General features: G+C 47.4%; 1 protein-coding gene across 3 annotated transcripts in view; it reads right to left on the bottom strand.

The window, feature by feature from the left end:
* LRRK2 (leucine rich repeat kinase 2) overlaps window positions 1-20,335 on the bottom strand; it is a 142,896-nt gene extending 122,561 nt beyond the window's left edge. For all 3 annotated transcript variants that reach the window (XM_040412433.1, XM_040412449.1, XM_040412440.1), the window contains exons 1-4: window positions 20,230-20,335; window positions 15,072-15,289; window positions 14,896-14,981; window positions 9,382-9,491 (exon numbers count right to left, since the gene is read on the bottom strand). In XM_040412433.1, coding sequence (XP_040268367.1) covers window positions 9,382-9,491; window positions 14,896-14,981; window positions 15,072-15,207 — 332 coding nt within the window. In that variant the 5' untranslated portion in view covers window positions 15,208-15,289; window positions 20,230-20,335. The remainder of the gene's footprint in view (window positions 1-9,381; window positions 9,492-14,895; window positions 14,982-15,071; window positions 15,290-20,229) is intronic.
* Between the last annotated feature and the right edge of the window lie 977 nt (window positions 20,336-21,312).

Below are 21,312 nucleotides of genomic sequence, written 5' to 3'. Positions count from 1 at the left end.
CCTGAGGATAGGTCGTCAATATACTAGCACAGCACAACCCCTTTAACCTCTTCTTACCAAGGGAGGTAACACACTTGTAAACCAGGAGTGACCTGGTAATAGGCTGCCAGTCAGGCAATACAAAGCTATTGAAGTATGTTATATAAGCAATCATAGATTGACAGAATCAAGTCCCACAGTGGGATTAAAAACATTTTTCCTAATTAATTAAAGAGGATTTTTTATTAATCAAAAATGTATCTATCCACAGAATAGGTGATAAATGTATGGGGGTATCACTGGAGGTCCAACCACTGGGACCCCCCCACCAATCAGAGGAACGCGGGTCCTAGAGTACCTTGTGTGACCTCCTGCCATAGATAGCAGAAACCTACAGACAGAGATTGAAGCGGTGGTCCTCCTGAGGATAAGTGATAAAGTTGTCAATGGGAAAACCCTTTTAACCCGATCCAGCTTTGCAGCATAATAGTACATTGTAGTGGGAAGGTGGTTAACGTTTACTAAGGGTACTTTTACAGCTCGGGAGCTGTGCCCGTGCCATCATTTACAGATGCTGGCTGTGTGACATGGCTGGCAGCTCTCTCTGATGGCTGAGATCAGAGATAATTAAAATACATTTAAAGAGGACCTTTCATAGATTTTTTTTAGTTTAATTAAATACCTTTCCTTGTCGGGTACCCCCCTGCTGATGCTGCCACCCTGCCTGTTTTTTTCAAATATCGCTCGTACGCCCCGCTGTGCCCCCTGATGTTTTCACGTTCACTATGTTAATACTGAGCATCGATACAGGGAGGAGGAGACGCCAGGGTTTCTCAATGGGCGTCTCTTTCTCCCTGGCTGTAGCGCTGTCCGATCACAGCGGAGAGCGTCACAGCTAGGAAGAAGGTGAGCCGTTTTTTTCTCCCTGGCTGTGACGCTCTCCGATGTGATTGGACCGCGGCACAGTCAGGGAGATCCTCTGCCACATCTCAAAACCTGTAAGTAGAAAGTAATTCGAGAGATCCGCTCACCTCTGTTACCCTCAAGGTAGGTGCACCAACCAAAGTTTTAGATCACCCCTCAAAAACGCAATTTTTGTGAACTCACCTGTAAAATCTCTTTCTCGCTTTATTCATTGGGGGACACAGGACCGTGGGTATAGCTTGCTGCTGCCACTAGGAGGCGACACTAGGCTGAAAGCTGTTAGCTCCTCCCCTGCAGGCTATACCCCCTCCAGCCTGGAGAGAGCATATCAGTTTGTGCTTCAGCAGTAGGAGAAACAGTACCGAAACAAAACACAACCAGTAAGGACCACTGCCCAACCAAAAAAACCAACCGGATACCAGCCCCAACCGGCAACTTGGACCCACTGGTCTCATAACAATAAGAAAAAATGGGTGGGTGCTGTGTCCCCCAATGAATAAAGCGAGAAAGAGATTTTACAGGCGAGTTCACAAAAATCTAGTTTTCTCGCTCATATCATTGGGGGGCACAGGACCGTGGGACGTCCTAAAGCAGTCCCCGGGGCGGGAAACAACCACTGGCCCAGAAAAAAACAATTCCCTCATGTAAGACACTACACTGCGGCCTGTAAAACTCTGCGGCCGAGAGCAGCATCCGCCGAGGCGAAAGAATGCACCCGGTAAAATTTTGTGAAGGTGTGTAAAGAGGACCAAGTCGCTGCCTTACACAATTGAGACGCCGAAGCGTGGTGAAGGTGAGCCCAAGAAGCCCCGACCGCCCTGGTAGAGTGAGCTGTGATACCGGGAGGAGGAACCTTGCTCTTGGAGCGGTAGGCCTCGGCAATGGCCGATCTAATCCACCGAGCAATCGTCACCTTGGAGGCTGCCAAACCTTTACGAGGACCTTCCGAGATTACAAACAGGGAGTCCGTGCGTCTAAAGAGGGCCACCACTGCCAGGTAGATCCGCAAGGCCCGTACCACATCCAGACGGTGGAGAGCCACCTCCCTAGGATGAGAAGGCTCAGGGCAAAAAGAGGGCAGAACAATGTCCTCATTAACATGAAACGCCGACACCACCTTCGGAAGGAAGGACGGCACTGTTCGGAGTACTACCTTGTCTTGATGAAAAACTAAGAAGGGTTCTTTGCACGAGAGAGCCGCCAGTTCCGACACCCGCCGGATGGAGGTAATTGCAACCAGAAACGCGACCTTCCATGAAAGCATGCGGCAGGAGACTGTTCGCAGAGGTTCAAATGGCTCGGACTGGAGCGCTACCAGCACCAGATTCAGGTCCCAGGAATGCAACGGTGGCCGATAAGGGGCTGCGGTGTGAGCCACTCCCTGTATGAAGGTCTTGACCGGACCCAATACCGCCAGTGTACGCTGGAAAAAAATGGAAAGAGCAGAAACCTGACCTTTCAGCGAACTCAGAGCTAGTCCCAGCTCTAAACCCACCTGAAGAAAAGCCAGCACCGTAGGGAGGGAAAACTTCCTGGGAGGAAGATCCCTGTCCTCACAGAATTTAAGGAAAGACTTCCACGTCCGATAATAGATTTTGGCGGAGGAGGGCTTCCTAGTTAAACGTAGCGTATTTAAACCCGGGTGGAAGACTGGGCCCTGTGAGAGCAGGTCGGGCCTGAGTGGAAGGGGCCACGGCACGTCTCTCAGAAGAAGAATGAGCTCTGAGTACCAAGCTCGACGAGGCCAGTCTGGGGCGATCAGAAGCGTCTGAATGCCCTCCATCCTGATTCTGCGTAGGATCCGAGGCAGGAGCGGTAACGGAGGGAACACGTACAGAAACGCAAAGTTGTCCCATGGCGCCACGAGGGCGTCCACGTCGTATGCCATCGGATCACTTGCGCGGGACAGAAAGCACGGGAGTTTGTGATTTAGCCTGGACGCCATCAGATCCACTTCCGGGCGTCCCCACCGAACACTCGAACACCTCCGGATGGAGAGCCCACTCCCCGAGTCCACAGTCGTCCGGCTGAGGAAGTCCGCTGTCCAATTGTCCACACCCGGGATGAATATTGCCGAGATCAGCGGAATGTGGGCTTCCGCCCACTGCAGAATCCTTGCGGCCTTGTTCATCACCGTCCCGCTGCGAGTCCCCCCTTGGTGGTTGATATAGGCAACCGCTGTGGCGTTGTCCGACTGTATCCTGACCGGACGGCCCTGCAAGTAGGGGGTCCAATGGCAGAGGGAGAGGTAGATGGCCCGGAGCTCCAGTATATTGATAGGTAGTTTGGACTCCGACGGAGACCAAACGCCTTGGGCTGTCCGGGTACCGAAGACCCCTCCCCAGCCGCGGAGGCTGGCGTCCGTCCATGACACTGGGAGGAAGGACTTCCCCGAGGACAGGTGGTCCGGTACCATCCACCAGCCAAGAGCCGCGCGCACGGGCTGAGACAGTGAGATCCTGAGGTCCAGAGAATCCCGGGACTTGTCCCAGGAGGACAAAATGAGCCGCTGAAAATCCCTGGTGTGGAATTGGGCGAATGGGATCGCCTCGAAGGAGGCCACCATCAGGCCCAGTACTCGCATTCAGCTGCGAATCGACACCCTGCGGCGCTGAATGAGCAGACGCACCGTCTTCTGAATGTCCGATCTCTCTTCCAGTGGTAGACGCACCACGGCAGCCTCGGAGTTCAGTGTCATGCCCCAGAATCTGATCTGAGTGGTGGGAGACAGGCATGACTTCCTCAGGTTGATTATCCACCCGAAGCGAGTGAGGGTGCTCATCGTGATCCGAAGACTCTCTTCGCATTAAGACGCTGTAGGTGCCTTGATCAAGATGTCGTCCAGATACGGGAGAAGAGTAATGCCTCTGGATCGCAGAATCCCCAGAAGAGGGGCAAGAACCTTTGTAAATACTCGCGGAGCCGTCGCCAGACCGAACGGCAGAGCGACGAACTGGTAGTGAGCTGACTGGATGGCAAATCGAAGGAATCGTTGGTGGGCTGTGGCGATGGGGATGTGGAGATATGCATCCTGGATGTCTAAGGACACCATGTGCTCCCCTTTCACCAGTGAAGCAACCACGGAACGGAGGGACTCCATTCTGAACCTTTGAACCCGCAGATAATGGTTCAACAGTTTGAGGTCCAGCACTGGCCTCACATCGCCCTCCATCTTGGGGACCACAAACAGGTTGGAATAAAAACCTGTAAACCGCTCCTCCAAGGGAACAGGGGAAATCACCCCCCGTGAGAGAAGTGACTGGACTGCGTGCAAAAGAGCCGCGGCCCGGACGGGATCCCTGGAGGGCTGGGAGAGGAAGAAGCGGTTGGGGGGAAGAGACCTGAACTCTATTTTGTAGCCCGAGGAGACAACCTCGAGCGCCCATGCGTCTGGAATATGGGCGTGCCAAATCTCCTGAAACCGGAGGAGACGCCCCCCAATCTGTGAGGGTGGGGACAAACCTTCATGCTGAAGGCTGCTTACCTGGGGCTGTGCGAGGCTGCTGAGCCCCCGGACGCCAGGCCTGCTGGGGCTTAAAGGATGGTCCTTTCCGCCGATCCTGAATGGGCGGCCCCGCCGCTGAGGTGGGTGCTGAACGGGTGCCCGAAAAACGGCGAAAGGACTGGTAGCGAGAAGATGAAGTTCTGGACTGAAAAGGCCGCTTTGCCCTGGGTTGGGGCAGATGGGTGCTTTTTTCACCCGTAGCCTCTGAAATAATCTCATCTAGTTTGGACCCAAATAGCCAAGACCCAGAGAACGGAAGCCTCAAAAGGGAGCGCTTAGATGAAGAATCAGCTTTCCAGGCCTTGAGCCACAACTCCTGGCGGATCGAAGTGGCGAGAGTCGAGGAACGGGTGACCATCGTCCCAGCATCCAGAGCCGCTTCACAGAGATATTTCCCTGCCTGAGAAATTTGGAGCGCTGACGATAGAAGTTCCGCGGGAGGGAGGTCGGACGCTATGTCCTGATTCAAACGGAGGGACCACTCCGAAACTGCTTTGGCTACCCAGGCAGAGGCGAAAATCGGCCGCAATGCCGAACCGCTCGCCGTAAAGATCGACTTAGAGAGTGACTCTATGTGACGGTTCACTGGATCCTGGAGGGAAGAGCCATCCGCCACCGGGATGGTAGTGAATTTTGCCAAGCGAGCAACCGGTGGGTCCACCTTCGGTGGGGAGGACCATTTGTCCACGGACTCGCGTGGAAAAGGGTAGAGTAGGTCTAGGCGTTTCGGAATAACTAAACGCAAACCTGGCTGGTCCCAAGCCTTCGTGACAACGACAGAAAAATCGTCGTGTAATGTGAACGTCTTGGGGGTCTGTTACATAGAAACATAGAATGTGTCGGCAGATAAGAACCATTTGGCCCATCTAGTCTGCCCAATATACTGAATACTATGGATAGCCCCCGGCCCTTATCTTATATGAAGGATGGCCTTATGCCTATCCCATGCATGCTTAAACCCCTTCACTGTATTTGCAGCTACCACTTCTGCAGGAAGGCTATTCCATGCATCCACTACTCTCTCAGTAAAGTAATACTTCCTTATATTACTTTTAAACCTTTGCCCCTCTAATTTAAAACTGTGTCCTCTTGTGGTAGTTTTTCTTCTTTTAAATATGCTCTCCTCCTTTACCGAGTTGATTCCCTTTATGTATTTAAAAGTTTCTATCATATCCCGTCTGTCTCTTCTTTCTTCCAAGCTATACATATTAAGGTCCTTTAACCTTTCCTGGTAAGTTTTATCCTGCAATCCATGTACTAGTTTAGTACATACTCTCTCTAGAGTATCTATATCCTTCTGGAGATATGGCCTCCAGTACTGCGCACAATACTCCAAGTGAGGTCTCACCAGTGTTCTGTACAGCGGCATAAGCACTTCACTCTTTCTACTGCTTATACCTCTCCCTATACATCCAAGCATTCTGCTGGCATTTCGTGCTGCCCTATTACATTGTCTTCCCACCTTTAAGTCTTCTGAAATAATTACTCCTAAATCCCTTTCCTCAGATACTGAGGTCAGGACTGTGTCAAATATTCTATATTCTGCCCTTGGGTTTTTACGCCCCAGGTGCATTATCTTGCACTTATCCACATTAAATTTCAGTTTCCAGAGTTCTGACCATTCTTCTAGTTTACCTAAATCCTTTTCCATTTGGCGTTTCCCTCCAGGAACATCAACCCTGTTACATATCTTTGTGTCATCAGCAAAAAGACAAACCTTACCATCGAGGCCTTTTGCAATATCACTTATGAAGATATTAAACAAAATTGGTCCCAGTACAGATCCCTGTGGAACCCCACTGGTAACATGACCTTGTTTTGAATGTTCTCCATTGACTACAACCCTCTGTTGTCTGTCCCTCAGCCACTGCCTAATCCACTCAACAATATGGGAGTCCATGCTCAATGACTGCAGTTTATTGATAAGTCTTCTATGTGGGACAGTGTCAAAAGCCTTACTAAAATCTAGATATGCGATGTCTACTGCACCTCCACCGTCTATTATTTTATTCACCCAGTCAAAAAAATCTATAAGATTTGTTTGACATGATCTCCCTGAAGTAAACCCATGTTGTTTTTCATCTTGCAATCCATGGGATTTTAGATGTTCCACAATCCTATCCTTTAATAGGGTTTCCATTAATTTGCCTACTATTGATGTCAGACGCACGCAGAAACGACACCCCTTGTTGGCTAGTGGAGGGAAGGTCCTCCTGAACCTGGAAGGTGTCCCTTATTGCCGATATCAGGCTATCCACCATGGATGCAATCTGAGAAGAATGCTCCAGATCCATATCTGCATCCGAATCCCCAAGCTCTCCCTCTGACAGTGCGTCGCCTAAAAGGGAGGATGCCTGTGAATGGGAGCCAGGAGCAGGGGGGGATGCTGAGGCGTCAGAGGAGGAACGGGTGCCTGCTCTGGGACGCTTACTAGGAAGTCTGCCTCTGGTTTGTGCGCTATGCGACTGTGCGGATTGCACCGGTGGTGATTTCTCTAGCAAACGACCCAGCAATGAAAGGGTGGAATGGGAGATTTTTGAGAGGTCTTCCACTGCCCGTGACAGGGACCTTGCCCAGTCTGTTTCCCCCTGGACAGGCCGATCCAGAGCTTCTGTGGGCTGTTGTGCCCTAGGGGGATGGCTCTGTGCAGGTTTCTGACATGCAGAGCACAGTGATGACGACTGACCACGAGGGAATTTTTCCGAGCACAAGGAGCAGGCATAGTAAGTGGTCCTACAGGGTGCCTGGGGGGGGTCAGTGGCCGGGTCAGACATGGTCAAATCTCCTGCTGGATGGGGGTATCAATCGCCTACCAGTATGGAGGTCCCAGGTCCTGTGTCCTACCCACGCAGCACCGAGGGAAGAAGCAGGAAGTTGAACTAGGGCGGGAGAATAAGCCACGCCCCCCTTCCAGCCCGGGAACGGCAGCCTAATGCTGAAGTGGGGAGGCCACGCCTCCCGCTCTGTGAATGGCTCGGGGTGCGCACGTGACCGCTGATGCTGCGGCCAGAATGCCCTAATGCTCCCCATGTCCCGGTCCTGACTGCAGCAGTACTGGAACCGCTGCGGTTGAAAAGTGATGCCCGGCGCCCTAAGTATGTGCCGTTCCCCCCGGCGCTTAAGCGCGCCCTTGGGCTATGCTGCCGCCTCTAAATAAATTAACCCGATATACGCGCGGTGCAGGCCGTGCGGCGAGGGAGGGCGGGTTTGGGTTCGGATGATGGGGGTGGAAGATGGAGGAGGCTCTCCTGCAGCCAGGGGGATGAAGCGGGTATACTTACCTGCCTTCATCTGTGTTCTTCACCCTATGATGCATCACCAGCAGGGCCACCCTATGACCGCTGGCACCAGGCGACAGGGGTCCGGGCAGAGAAGGGCTGAAGAGAGGGTGGCCCTTTTGCTGGGGGGAAGCAGGGGAGCGAGGCTGCCCTGGTCCACTTTAGCTTCTTGGGGGAGGCAAGGCGGTGAATTAGATACACCGGCCAGCCTCCCGGGGATACAGGGACGCAGGCGACCCTGTGCCCCCTTCCAGTAGTCTGTGAATAAAAATAAAAGAATAATAAAATCAAAGAAAAAATAGAAACGCCACCCTGCAAAGCAGGGAGGTCTGCCTCCTACGACACTAAGCTAAAAACTGATATGCTCTCTCCAGGCTGGAGGGGGTATAGCCTGCAGGGGAGGAGCTAACAGCTTTCAGCCTAGTGTCGCCTCCTAGTGGCAGCAGCAAGCTATACCCACGGTCCTGTGTCCCCCAATGATATGAGCGAGAAAAATGGATTGAAATGTAGAAAAGATATGGATGGGCACTCGTATATGGAGATATAGGACACAGTTTATTTATAAAACTTACAGTAAAATCACAATAAAAGTGGCAATATAAGAATAAGCAATAAAAAAACAATATATTAAAATACAATAGGAAACAATTGACAATTAATAGTGTATCGTTTTGGACTGAGACTGGTGGCTCAAATATCCTCACTTTAATATTCAGTACAAGTCCTGAGAGCATCTCAAAACCTGAATTAAAAACACAGATATGAAAGTAGCCTTATCCATCTTGGGCTTAAAGGGGCTGTCTCATTTCAGCAAATGGCATTTATCATGTAGAGAAAGTTAATACAAGGCACTTACTAATGTATTATTATTATCCATATTGCTTCCTTTGATGGCTTGATTCATTTTTCCATCACATTATAAACTGTTTGCTTCTATGGTTGTGACTACCCTGCAATTCAGCATTGGTGGCCATGTTTGCACAACATAGGAAAAAAACACCGGACTATGTGTGCTTCCAGAGTCCCAGCTACCAGAGGCTTTTTCCCATAGTGTGCGAGCACGACCACCCCTGATGGATTGCAGGGTGTTCATAATCATAGAAACAAGCAGTGCATAATGTGATGGAAAAATGAATCCAGCCAGCAAAGGAAGCAATATGGACAATCACAATACATTAGTAAGTGCCTTGTATTAACTTCCTCTACATGATAAAGCCACTTGCTGAAGTGAGACAACCCCTTTAAAATAATTTTTTCAATTGGCCTTTAATAAAAATATTCAGCAGCTTCGTCATAAAGTGTTAACTTCTGCCTAGCTGTGAGAATCGTACTTGCACTTTCACCCTTATCTCTAAATTACTAATCGCTCAAAACACTTATTTACACCACATTCTCATCAGTAAGATAAGAACTGAGCTATAATGAGTGTTTATAATGTCAGAGAGCAGAGATAAGGAGCCTTCAGCTGAGCTGCCTGAAGGAACTCCGTGAAAACACAGAGCATGAGAGGGGCTCCATATTTTTAGTAAAGACCAATTGAAAAAAAAGGATTTTTAGCTGAACATAAGTACAATGCAAAGATAAAAGGTGTACATAGAATATGCTTAATAAGAGCAAGAGCGCTCTGCTCATGGATGAACACACAGCACGGCATGTGCTGCTTCCACTGTAAGTGCAGTACTAGTGCATACTTACTGATGAACGCCAAGGACTTCCCATTCATTGCCAATATCTACTGGAGTATGTAAACTATGAAGTATATTTGGATATACCATTATCAATCGGCATAGTAGAGACCAGCCCACCTGAAACACAGAAAAAGAAGTTATGAAAAACGTACAGAACATTTTACAAATAATATAAATTCATGAACAAAAAGAGTTTTTACCTAAACGCTAAATGTTTGACCCCCACTGAATCACTAACACAGGGGGGACGAGTACTTGCCCGATCCTCACCCTGAGGAGACATTTGTATGGCATGATGAGCATTTGCTTCATACAAACTTAATAGGAGTTAAAGGGAACCTGTCACCGGGATTTTGTGTATAGAACCAAGGACATTGGTTGCTAGATGGCCGCTAGCACATCCGCAATACCCAGTCCCCATAGCTCTGTGTGCTTTTATTTAATACATATGCAAATTAACCTGAGATGAGTCCTGTAAGTGAGATGAGTCCAGCGTGAGATGAGTGAGGGACAGGACTCATCTCAGGTTAATTTGCATATGTATTAAATAAAAGCACACAGAGCTATGGGGACTGAGTATTGCGGATGTACTAGCGGCCATCTAGCAGCCCATGTCCTCAGCTCTATACACAAAATCCCGGTGACAGGTTCCCAAGTGTAAAAGATCAAAGTGATAGCGGATTTTATCACTACTTAAAATCTCAGGAAAAAAAATAAAAAGGCTAATTGTTTAGGGCAAATACAAAGTGCAATAATCACTGTTCATTCCCACTCATTGCCTGTTCATTAGTTGCATATGAATTGAGTAATCATCTCTTCTGTATGGAGATGAACGATTATTACCAGGGGCGGATTGGGATAAAGTGGTCCTGGAAAAAACCTAAAAGAGGATCCCAACGTTGTAGGTGGGTAGACATTGACAGAAGGCAGGCCAACACAAGTAGATAGGAGAATACAAGTGGGTAGGGTCAATAATAGCATAGTGCAGCACAGAATACCATCCCCCAGAACCAAATATCACAGTGCAGCACTGAATACCTCCCCAGGAGCTGTCCTTCTGTGGTTCTGTCTTCTTCCTCCACTTGTCTCTAATATGGATATGGAGCAGGGGGCTTAGGAGGGGAGATGTGGGCCACACACCAAGCCAGCCCTACCTTCAGTGTGCTGCCTGGACTTCCTCTAAAAATGTTCCCCCAGTAATATGTGCCCGACCGGCGGCAGTGATGACCGCTCGGGTGGCCCTATGGGCTTTGGCCCACTGGGGAAATTCCCTGTAGGGTCCATGGCCAGTCTGCCTCTGATTATTACCATGGTTGTTCATCCCCATACAGTTTCATTGTTTGTTGGCGGCACATCACGGGGTAATGTGCTGCCGACACACAATCAGATTGCATCAGTGGCATGTAGGGGAAAGGAATGGATTGAGCATTCATCTGAATGTCATTCCCTGCATGGGCCCTAACTGAACTGAAAGCTAATATTAGACTTTACTTTGGTAAGCATGAAAGGTAACGTATTGCTCAATGTTAATAGGTTTACTTTTGTAGGCAGGTTGCTCAATTGACCAATTGATCCAAACACTTGCAAATCAAGGTGCGTTTTAAAGCAAACAGTAATATTTCACTATACATACCAGACAGTAGGAGATAAGAGCCATTACTTGAAGGACATATGAGTTCTTAACGGATTGAAGAAAAGAATGTCCACATTGTTTTTATATTGCAATACAGTCTGTTCTTTCTTTTGTATGCATATAAAAGGTACTAGAAATGTAACACGATTCATGGAAATAAGAATATAGGGGTCATTTGCTTTTCAGAAATACACCTATTTCCCCGCTCACGCCATGGCTAAAAAAAGTGGGTGTGGCATGGACAGGGAAGGGGACGTGCTGGCAGACCGTCTCATTCATCATTTTCTACGCCTGTTTTAGGCATAGAAAATGGTCTAAAGGTAAGACCGCTCGGAAGTGGGCTTACATTTAAACCGGGAGTGGATAGGCCGAAGTTATGTAGAGGCCACTGCCAGCTATAGGGGTTATTAAGACCGGCGTCTAAAACGCCGGTCTTAATAAATGACCCCCATAGTGTCCTTCCACAATGCATTTTCTTTGTTTCCAACCATAAATTGAGCTACGGCTAATGATTTTCTGTTGCACCAAAGTAGTAGAAGAATGACGTTACACAGAGTGTGCAACTGCATGGAAGCTTCAGTTGCATAGTTATACTGTCATGCAACCAAAGACGCCACATCGCCCTAGGCTTAAAGGGAAACCCTCATGCTGAATATGGTGTCTGAGCTGCAGGCAGCATGGTACAGAGCATTACTATAGTTTTGTGGGAAAAGAATCAGTAAAACTTGTCATTTATAGGGTTGTCACGATACCAAAATTTTAATTCGATTTCGATACCATAAAAAAGTATTGTGATACTCAATACCATTCGATACCACGCAAAAAAAAATAAAACTAAAAAGCTGCGTAAACTCCGCATTTTATGGAATGTCTGGCCCATAATAAAACAGTCCTATCCTATTTTTTGGGGGGAAAAGGTAAAAAATGGCAAATTGCACGTTTCTTATTTTTGGAAAACGGGGCGATTTAAACTTAAAGTATAACTGTCGTATTTTTTTTTTTTTTTTGAGTATTGGATTGTGGTGATTAATATCTCCTTGGTGGCCCTATTTCAACTTTTCACTGTGTAAAGCGGAGCACGCAGCGTGCAGGGTCAGATTACAGACAGCCAGGGGCTGTAGGTAAATGATTAAAGCCAGGTCCTCCCCAGCAGCTGATAACAGTGCCTGGGCTGTGTGCACTTCTCCCTGTCCCTGCGCTTGGCAGACGCTCCCTCACTCAGCAGAGTTGGAGGATGCAGAGTTGGAGCAGCGCAGACCAGGGAAGGGAGATCTGCCATCTGCTCAGTGTATAAATGAAAGCAACATGTGGTAAGAGGACCCCTTTGTGCTGCAGGAGATTAACCCTTTAGGGGGAGGGTTCTGGTTATTGACACTTTTGGGGGGCTATTGTTACTGGCTAGTGAGGGCAGGCGGGATTAGCCTCAGGGGGAGGGCAGTGGCGGCCATCTTAACTGAATAGTGAAATTGCAGTTTTATGCAGACTGGTTGCTAAGGGCTGAATCTTATTAAATATGGGGTAAGTCAGTCTAATAGTAACTGATTCTGGAATATCATGTTATTAGTAACTACATATATGAAAATTGAAATTAGGGTCTAAGTGTGACAGTTATCCTTTAATATTTTGGTGGGGTTTTTTTTCTTTTTCTTTCTTATTAGCCCCCTTAGGGGCTAGAACCTGACCTGGGATCTTTTAATCCCTTGCCCTAGTCACCCTAATAGAGCTCTATTAGGGTGAATAGGACTTTACACTGTCCCTGCTGCCCTGGGCTTTGTCTCTCCCTCCCCACTGTGCTACTGAGGAGAACATGGCATGCGCTGAGAGCAGTGCGTGCCATGTTCTCTGATACTAGGCTGTGCGGTAGCGTAGCCTAGTATCAGTAAATTGCGAATCCCGATATCGAATCGATCCGGGTACAAAAGTATCGATTGAATTATCGATACCCGGTACAACCCTAGTTATTTATTCAATTAAATTTCTGCTCATTCTGAGCTTTGAAGTCGAGGAGGCGGTCCCATCAGTGATTGACAGGTATCTCTGTATACACAGTCATAGGGGGAAGCTGTCAGTCACTGATAGGACCACCTCCTACATCTCAAAGCCCAGAATGAGCAGCTAATTAAATGAATAAATGAAGTTTTACTGAATCTTTTCCCATAAGACTATACATCAATCGGCTCAGCTCCTCCTGCTCTATAACCTGCTGCCTGCAACGTATTTTCATGGCAACAGGTTCCCTTTAATACCATGGAAATGTGGAAGAAAAACTGTGCCACTACCACACCGTAAACCTGGCAGTGCAAACCTACATATACCTTTTTTTCCGTAACTGCAGTTCCAGTGTTATTAAAGAGAAGGTCTGGCAGCATAATTGGCAGATTCTCCCAATAACTGAATTTTGGAAGATAAAATAAGTAATACTCATTATTCTACATTATCCTATCGCCCTGACACTCTTTAATAGCCACCTCTCATTTGAGCCTATTCTGTTTCATACTGCAATCAAAATGGTATAAGTATAAGAGTTTTTAATCTCAAGAGATCAGTCATTCCCTCTCTCCTCCTACTGCTCTGTCTGCAATAGGAGACCAAATATGTGAGCCCTCCTTTCACTTTCAGCTGTATATACCGGACATACTATAACAAGACCACATGAGGGAAATACAGGAAAAGGTTTCTCAAAGTTTCTCTTTATTCTTGGGAAATACTTTCTCGTGAAAGGATGATACTATAAATTCGGTGTTAATGTACAGCAATTACATGTAGATGAAATAAGCCACAAGAATAACATCTTAGGTAATCTGGAACTTCCTTCTATGAACATTTTTTAAGTAAACAAGGTTTGCTTCCTCTTTAGAGGCCCATACCGCAGACTTACAAACTACAAGGTATTGTAAGCTACAAGCATAGAAGTATGTAAAAACCACCGCTCTCCAGAAAGCCGGCTTTAAAAAGGGGCATTTTGGATTTTTGCGCAAACATTTTATGACTTTCTGCATTTTTACACCACTTACTCTAGTGGGTGGGAAAATGGGTGTGACTCCGGATTTATCACTGTGGGGTGATTTATCAAGATCGGTGTTTTCTACATCCCCTGTGCCTCTGAAGGATGCACCTAATCTATGGCGCGGCGCAGTCAGTGCACCCAAACTGAAATCTACTCTAGCTTGGAGCTGCCGTAGATTTCTGTCTTTATTTATACCAGAAACTGTCGTAAATGAAGACAAATGTGAAAGGCCCCCTGGCACCACCTCCTCCAGCCCTTGCAGTGCTCCCTTTTGAGAAAGTGGCAAGGGCGTCATAGAAATGCCGCTTGCAAACATTTTTCGAAGAAATGGCATTTTTTTAAAGTTGCAAACACAGGGTTTTCAACTTTTTTTTCGCTATAAAACCCTTGTGACAAAAAAAAGTCACATTTAGGATCCATTCACACGTCCTCAACGTGTTTTGCGGATCCACAAAACACGGACACGGCAATGTGCATTCCGCATTTTGCGGACCGCACATCACCGGCATTAATAGAATATGCCTATTCTTGTCCGCAATTGCGGACAATAATAGGACATGTTCTATTTTTTTTTCGGGAACGGAATTGCGGACCCGGAAGTGCGGGTCCGCAATTCCGTATCCGGGTAGCACATCGTGCTGCCCCATAGAAATGAATGGGTCTGCAATTCCGTTCCGCAAAATGCGGAATGAAATTGTGGACGTGTGAATGGACCCTTATTGATGTACCAAAATTAACAAAGAACATGCGACATTGGATACATCTGTTGTAAAGTACTGCAACTCAAGCAAACTGACTTGGATAAATTCCACCCATTGTCATGATGGTCACCCAAAAGCAAACAATAAAAACCCCACCTCCTTGTATAAAGGTAACATTACCTCCTGTATGACGGCCACTTTCATGTAGGACTCCAGCACCAGTAAGAGGGGCAGATGCACATTCACGTGACTGAAGATTTCTGGAGCTGATATGAAGGACAATAAAAGACATACAAGTCAACTCTCATAGACATGCACTGAAAGGCAGCGCTACAGAAGTCCACGCGAAAACCTACCATCATCACAAAAGGTGTGAGCGTGCAAATCTTCCAATATCTGAACCAGATTGTCAATCTGCTTCCCTTTCTCCACATTTTGAAGGCGTACAACCAGCTTCTTGACGTTTTCTTCTAGTTCTATTGCGTTGCTCATGGTTTCTCTCTGTCAGGACGACGGTTCATTCTTTATTCCTTCATTTCTTCAAGGCGTAAGGAGGTTCAAGTGCAAAATAACCCTGGAAAAACTATAAAATTGATGCAAACAGACTCAGAGGATCCCCTTCCACATTTTAATAGAAGAAGAGGCCAGTTTCCGTCACACCCATCACACTCATATGGTCACTACAGAACAATTTAGACTAGCACATTCATATATAGTCATAGGTGCATATCCATCAGGAAAACATGGTTGATAAAAAAATGGCTGCACAACTTTACACATGCAAACAATAGAGCTGAGGGGATCATTCTACATTTGTACTACTGAGCACGAGAGGCGGTAACATTTCATGTCAGGTATTTCCATAGGGTTGTAATGCAACGTGCTGCTACTGCAATGCAACAGTAGTAAATCCTACTTGGATGGATTTTTTGCGACTGTTGCGTGGCAGTCGTAGCATGTCACATTGCGACCCCATTGAAATACATTACATGAAATGTTGAGGGACGCGGTGCAGCCCTAGCCTTATAGCAGCAAGCACACAGCAAGAGAGGAGGGGAGTGGTGGGAGCAGAAATGGGAGTAGTAGTGAGTAATGCTCCTAACAGAAGAAGCAGAACAGCGACAAACTCGAACCCATTGAGGGAAGCACGCTCCATGTGTGAGCGCCATCCTCCGTTTTTGCCTCTGTTTGACCTACAGAATCACAGTGACATAAAGCTGTCAGTATGACTCTGTAGACCGAATCATACTGCACACAGTATTATAAATCATGATAATGCCGTGCGCTCCTGCAAGTCCAGAGCGGAGGATCACGCTCACACACGGAGCGTGATTCCCGCAATGGACTCACTCGTGTGAAACAGCCCTTAACATGACCGGACGGTGGTCACAGATTAGAGGCCATCAGTACACAATAATCAAGGAGCTGTACCTGACCGGTGATATTGCAGTAATATGACAGGAGGCCATTGCTGAAAACGAACCACCTATGCTGGTACCCCTCAATGTAGTTAGTCTACTTGAAAAGCCTGGCTTCCTGAGATGAGCCGGATGCGCAGCCCAAAGAGCTGTGGGAGCCTTCCCTGGGTGGCATCAGACCCGAACCAGGCAGTGCAGGGCCAGTGGAAGCAGAGGGATAGATCCAGGATAGGGACTGGGAGCCTCTGTGTAACTGCCTAGATGCCACTGTCGATATTGACCACAGCATCAAAGGAGTTAAGCAGCCAGCATTCAGTTATTTCCGATGCCAGCAGTTACAGCAGGAGCTAAGTGATCTGGAGTGCAGCCTGTATGAGGTCTCCTCAGTCCCTGCAGCCCAACCCAGGATCATACAGAATATCGATACAGATCTCCATCAGCCCTACATGAATGTTCATACAGATTTCCGCCAGCTCTTCGTGAATGTTCATACAGTTCTCCACCAGCCCTACGTGAATATTGATACAGATCTCCACAAGCCGTAGGTGAATGTCCATACAGATCTCCACCAGCCCTAGGTGGATAGTGATACATATCTCCACCAGCCTTAGGTAAATGTTCATACAGTTCTCCACCAGCCTTAAGTTAATGTTCATACAGTCTCCACCAGCCCTAGAGTTCATACAGATCTCCACCAGCCCTACTGTAGATGAATGTTCATACAGTTCTCCACCAGCCCTAGGTGACTATTCATACAGATCTCCACCAGCCCTACTGTAGGTGACTATTCATACAGATCTCCACCAGCCCTACTGTAGGTGACTATTCATACAGATCTCCACCAGCCCTACTGTAGGTGACTATTCATACAGATCTCCACCATCCCTACTGTAGGTGACTATTCATACAGATCTCCACCAGCCCTACTGTAGGTGACTATTCATACAGATCTCCACCAGCCCTACTGTAGGTGACTATTCATACAGATCTCCACCAGCCCTACTGTAGGTGACTATTCATACAGATCTCCACCAGCCCTACTGTAGGTGACTATTCATACAGATCTCGACCAGCCCTACTGTAGGTGACTGTTCATACAGATCTCCACCAGCCCTACTGTAGGTGAATGTTCATACAGATCTCCACCAGCCCTACTGTAGGTGAATGTTCATACAGTTCTCCACCAGCCCTACTGTAGGTGACTATTCATACAGATCTCCACCAGCCCTACTGTAGGTGACTATTCATACAGATCTCCACCAGCCCTACTGTAGGTGACTATTCATACAGATCTCCACCACCAGCCCTACTGTAGGTGAATGTTCATACAGATCTCCACCAGCCCTACTGTAGGTGAATGTTAATACAGATCTCCACCAGCCCTCAGATCTCCACCAGCCCTACTGTAGGTGAATGTTCATACAGATCTCCACCAGCCCTAAGTGAATAGTTATACAGAAATGCACCAGCCCTAGGTGACTGTTCATACAGTTCTCCACCAGCCCTAGGTGAATGTTCATACAGATCTGCACCAGCCCTAGGTAGATAGTGATACATATCTCCACCAGCCTTAGCCCTCATGCACACGACCGTTTTTTTTTGCGGTCCGCAAAAACGGGTTCCGTAGTTCCGTGATCCGTGTCCGTTTTTTCTTCCGTGGGTCTTCCTTGATTTTTGGAGGATCCACAGACATGGAAAGGAAAAAGTCAAGGAAAAGTCGTTTTGGTGTCCGCCTGGCCGTGCGGAGCCAAACGGATCCGTCCTGACTTACAATGCACATCAATGGGGACGGATCCGTTTGACGTTGACACAATATGGTGCAATTGCAAACGGATCCGTCCCCTATTGACTTTCAATGTAAAGTCAGGAGTCCCTATTATACCATCGGATCGGATTTTTCTCCAATCCGATGGTATATTTTAACTTGAAGCGTCCCCATCCCCATGGGAATGCCTCTATGTTAAAATATACCATCAGATTTGAGTTATATCGTGAAAACTCAGATCCGACAGTATATTCTAACACAGAGGCGTTCCCATGGTGATGGGGACGCTTCAAGTTAGAATATACTAAGAACTGTGTACATGACTGCCCCCTGCTGCCTGGCAGCACCCGATCTCTTACAGGGGGCTGTGATCAGCACAATTAACCCCTCAGGTGCTGCACCTGAGGGGTTAATTGTGCGTATCATAGCCCCCTGTAAGAGATCAGGTGCTGCCAGGCAGCAGGGGGCAGACCCCCCTCCCTCCCCTGTATTTAACTCATTGGTGGCCAGTGCGGCCCCCCTCCCTCCCTCCCTCCCTCCCCTGTATTTAACTCATTGGTGGCCAGTGCGGCCTCCCCTCCCCTAATTAAAATCCCCCCCACCCCCCCATCATTAATCGATGGAGCTCCGATCGGTTACCATGGAAACCAGGACGCTACTGCAGTCCTGGCTGCCATGATTACTTAGCAATTTTAGAAGCATTATACTTACCTGCGCGGTCTGTGACCGGCCGGGCGCTCCTCCTACTGGTAAGTGACAGGTCTGTGCGGCGCATTGCTTATGGCACAGACCTGTTACTTACCAGTAGGAGGAGCGCCCGGCCGGTCACACACAGCGCAGGTAAGTATAATGCTTCTAAAATTGCTAAGTAACCATGGCAGCCAGGACTGTAGTAGCGTCCTGGTTTCCATGGTAACCAATCAGAGCCCCAGCGATTAAACTGGGACTCCGATCGGAACTCTCCGCTGCCACCAATGGATTTTAATTAGGGGAGGGGGGGAGGGGAGGCCGCACTGGCCACTAATGAGTTAAATACAGGGGAGGGAGGGGGGTCTGCCCCCTGCTGCCTGGCAGCACCCAATGTCTTACAGGGGGCTATGATACGCACAATTAACCCCTCAGGTGCGGCACCTGAGGGGTTAATTGTGCGGATCACAGCCCCCTGTAAGAGATCGGGTGCTGCCAGGCAGCAGGGGGCAGTTATGTACACAGTTCTTAGGGAACACCTCTGTGTTAGAATATACTGTCGGATCTGAGTTTTCACGATGTGAAAACTCATATCTGAAAAAGCTCTCTGCAGACGGATCTGTGGATCCGTCTGTGCGAAAGTAGCCCACGGACACGGATGACAATCTTGTGTGCATCCGTGTTTTTTCACGGACCCATTGACTTGAATGGGTCCGCGAACCGTTGTCCGTCAAAAAAATAGGACAGGTCATATTTTTTGACGGACAGGAAACACGGATCACGGACGAACAACGGTGCATTTTCCGAGTTTTCAACTGACCCATTGAGACTCAATGGGTCCGCAGAAAATCACGGAAAACTGAACAACGGACACGGATGCACACAACGGTCGTGTGCATGAGGCCTTAGGTGAATGTTTATACAGTTCTCCACCAGCCCTACTGTAGGTGAATGTTCATACAGATCTCCACCAGCCCTAGGTGGATAGTGATACATATCTCCACCAGCCTTAGGTGAATGTTCATACAGTTCTCCACCAGCCCTACTGTAGGTGAATGTTCATACAGATCTCCACCAGCCCTAAGTGAATGTTCATACAGATCTCCACCAGCCCTAAGTGAATGTTCATACAGATCTCCACCAGCCCTAGGTGAATGTTCATACAGATCTCCACCAGCCCTAGGTGAACGTTCATACACATCTCTCTGATACAGCCAAAAATATCTCTTCGCTTTGATATGGAGACAAACGATAAGGACCTTGTAATTCACCTGGGAAGCAAGGTATTACATAGGGAGTCATGTGAAAAGTAACTGTTTCCTTATTTTTTAAGTCTCAGCATTTCCCTATGAGGTGTCACTTCCCACAGCCAGTTTCTCTCAGACATTCACCCTTCCTCATATCATATAGAACTTTTACAACTAAGAATCTCAGAAAAGCCCTTTCATTTGGGCGCTTCCTCCAGCCATACAGCTTCTCTATGTCAGTGTGGAGAGGAAGAAGCCGTCAGTTTACGGGTGCAATGAAAGTAAGTGCACCAGAGATATCCAACCCCAACCAGAACGCTGTACAGGTACTTTCTATTTTCTTTATGAAACATCTGAGCAGGGAATAAACCGGTGGGGGTGTTGAGAGACCACATACCTCTGGCAGTAGCTGCTTTCCTGTGAAAACCGTTGAAATTCAATATGCCCAGTCCTTATAACCCCTGACATTTAGTGTCAGGCGAAAGTCAGGAGGCCCCATACCATACATATATGGTTGGCTGAACATGCTGAATTTGCCGAGTTCAGCTAATAAAGATCTAACAGGTATGGCCAGCTGTCATATGTCCAAAAATAAAAAGACACACTGACACAAAAGAAACTGAAAAACATTGACCCAACGAGGACGTGATCTCAGCTTTTTCTTCAGTTTTGTTTAGGAGCTTGGACCACTAAGGCTGTGTTCACATCAGGTTTTGGTCCCACATTTAACGTATACACATAAGACCTACATTAAACGCATGCCTCAGATGGATGCTAAACAGTGGCATTCGTCACCATAGGACTCCATTGTAAAAATAATAATTCTTTAACGTATACAGTGGCATGCAAAGGTTTGGGCACCCCTGGTCAAAATGACTGTTAGGGCCCATTCACACGACCATATAGTTCTGCAATTTTGCAGATCAGATGCAGACCCATTCATTTCAGAGTGTACAGTCCGCATCCGTATGTCCGTTCTGTGGCCCCACAAAAAAGAGAGAACATGTCCTACTCTTGTCCGCATTTGTTCCGTTCTACAAAATGCGGAAGGTACACAGCTGGTATCCGTGTTTTGCGGATCCGCAATTTGCAGTCCACAAAAATGGATACGGACGTGTGAATGAGCCCTTACTGTGAACAGTTAAGCAAGTTGAAGATTAAATGATCTCCAAAAGGCATAGTTAAAGATGACACATTCCCTTTGTATTTTAAGCAAAAACTATATTTTATTTTCATCTTTTACATTTTCCAAATAACGAAAAAGGAAAAGGACCAGAACCAAAATTTTTGCCACCCTGCATGGTGAGTACCTAGTAGCACTCCTTTTGGCAAGTATCACAGCTTGTAAAGACTTTTTGTAGCCAGCCAGGAGGCTTTCAGTTCTTGTTTGAGGGATTGTCATCCATTCTTCTTTGCAAAAGTCTTCCAGTTCTCTTTTGAGGTCTATCCACAGATTTACAATGATGTTCAAATCAGGGGA

This window comes from Bufo bufo, chromosome 1 (assembly GCF_905171765.1).
Source record: "Bufo bufo chromosome 1, aBufBuf1.1, whole genome shotgun sequence".
In the NCBI taxonomy this organism is placed as follows: Eukaryota; Metazoa; Chordata; class Amphibia; order Anura; family Bufonidae; genus Bufo; species Bufo bufo.
This window is presented reverse-complemented; position numbering and strand designations above follow the sequence as displayed.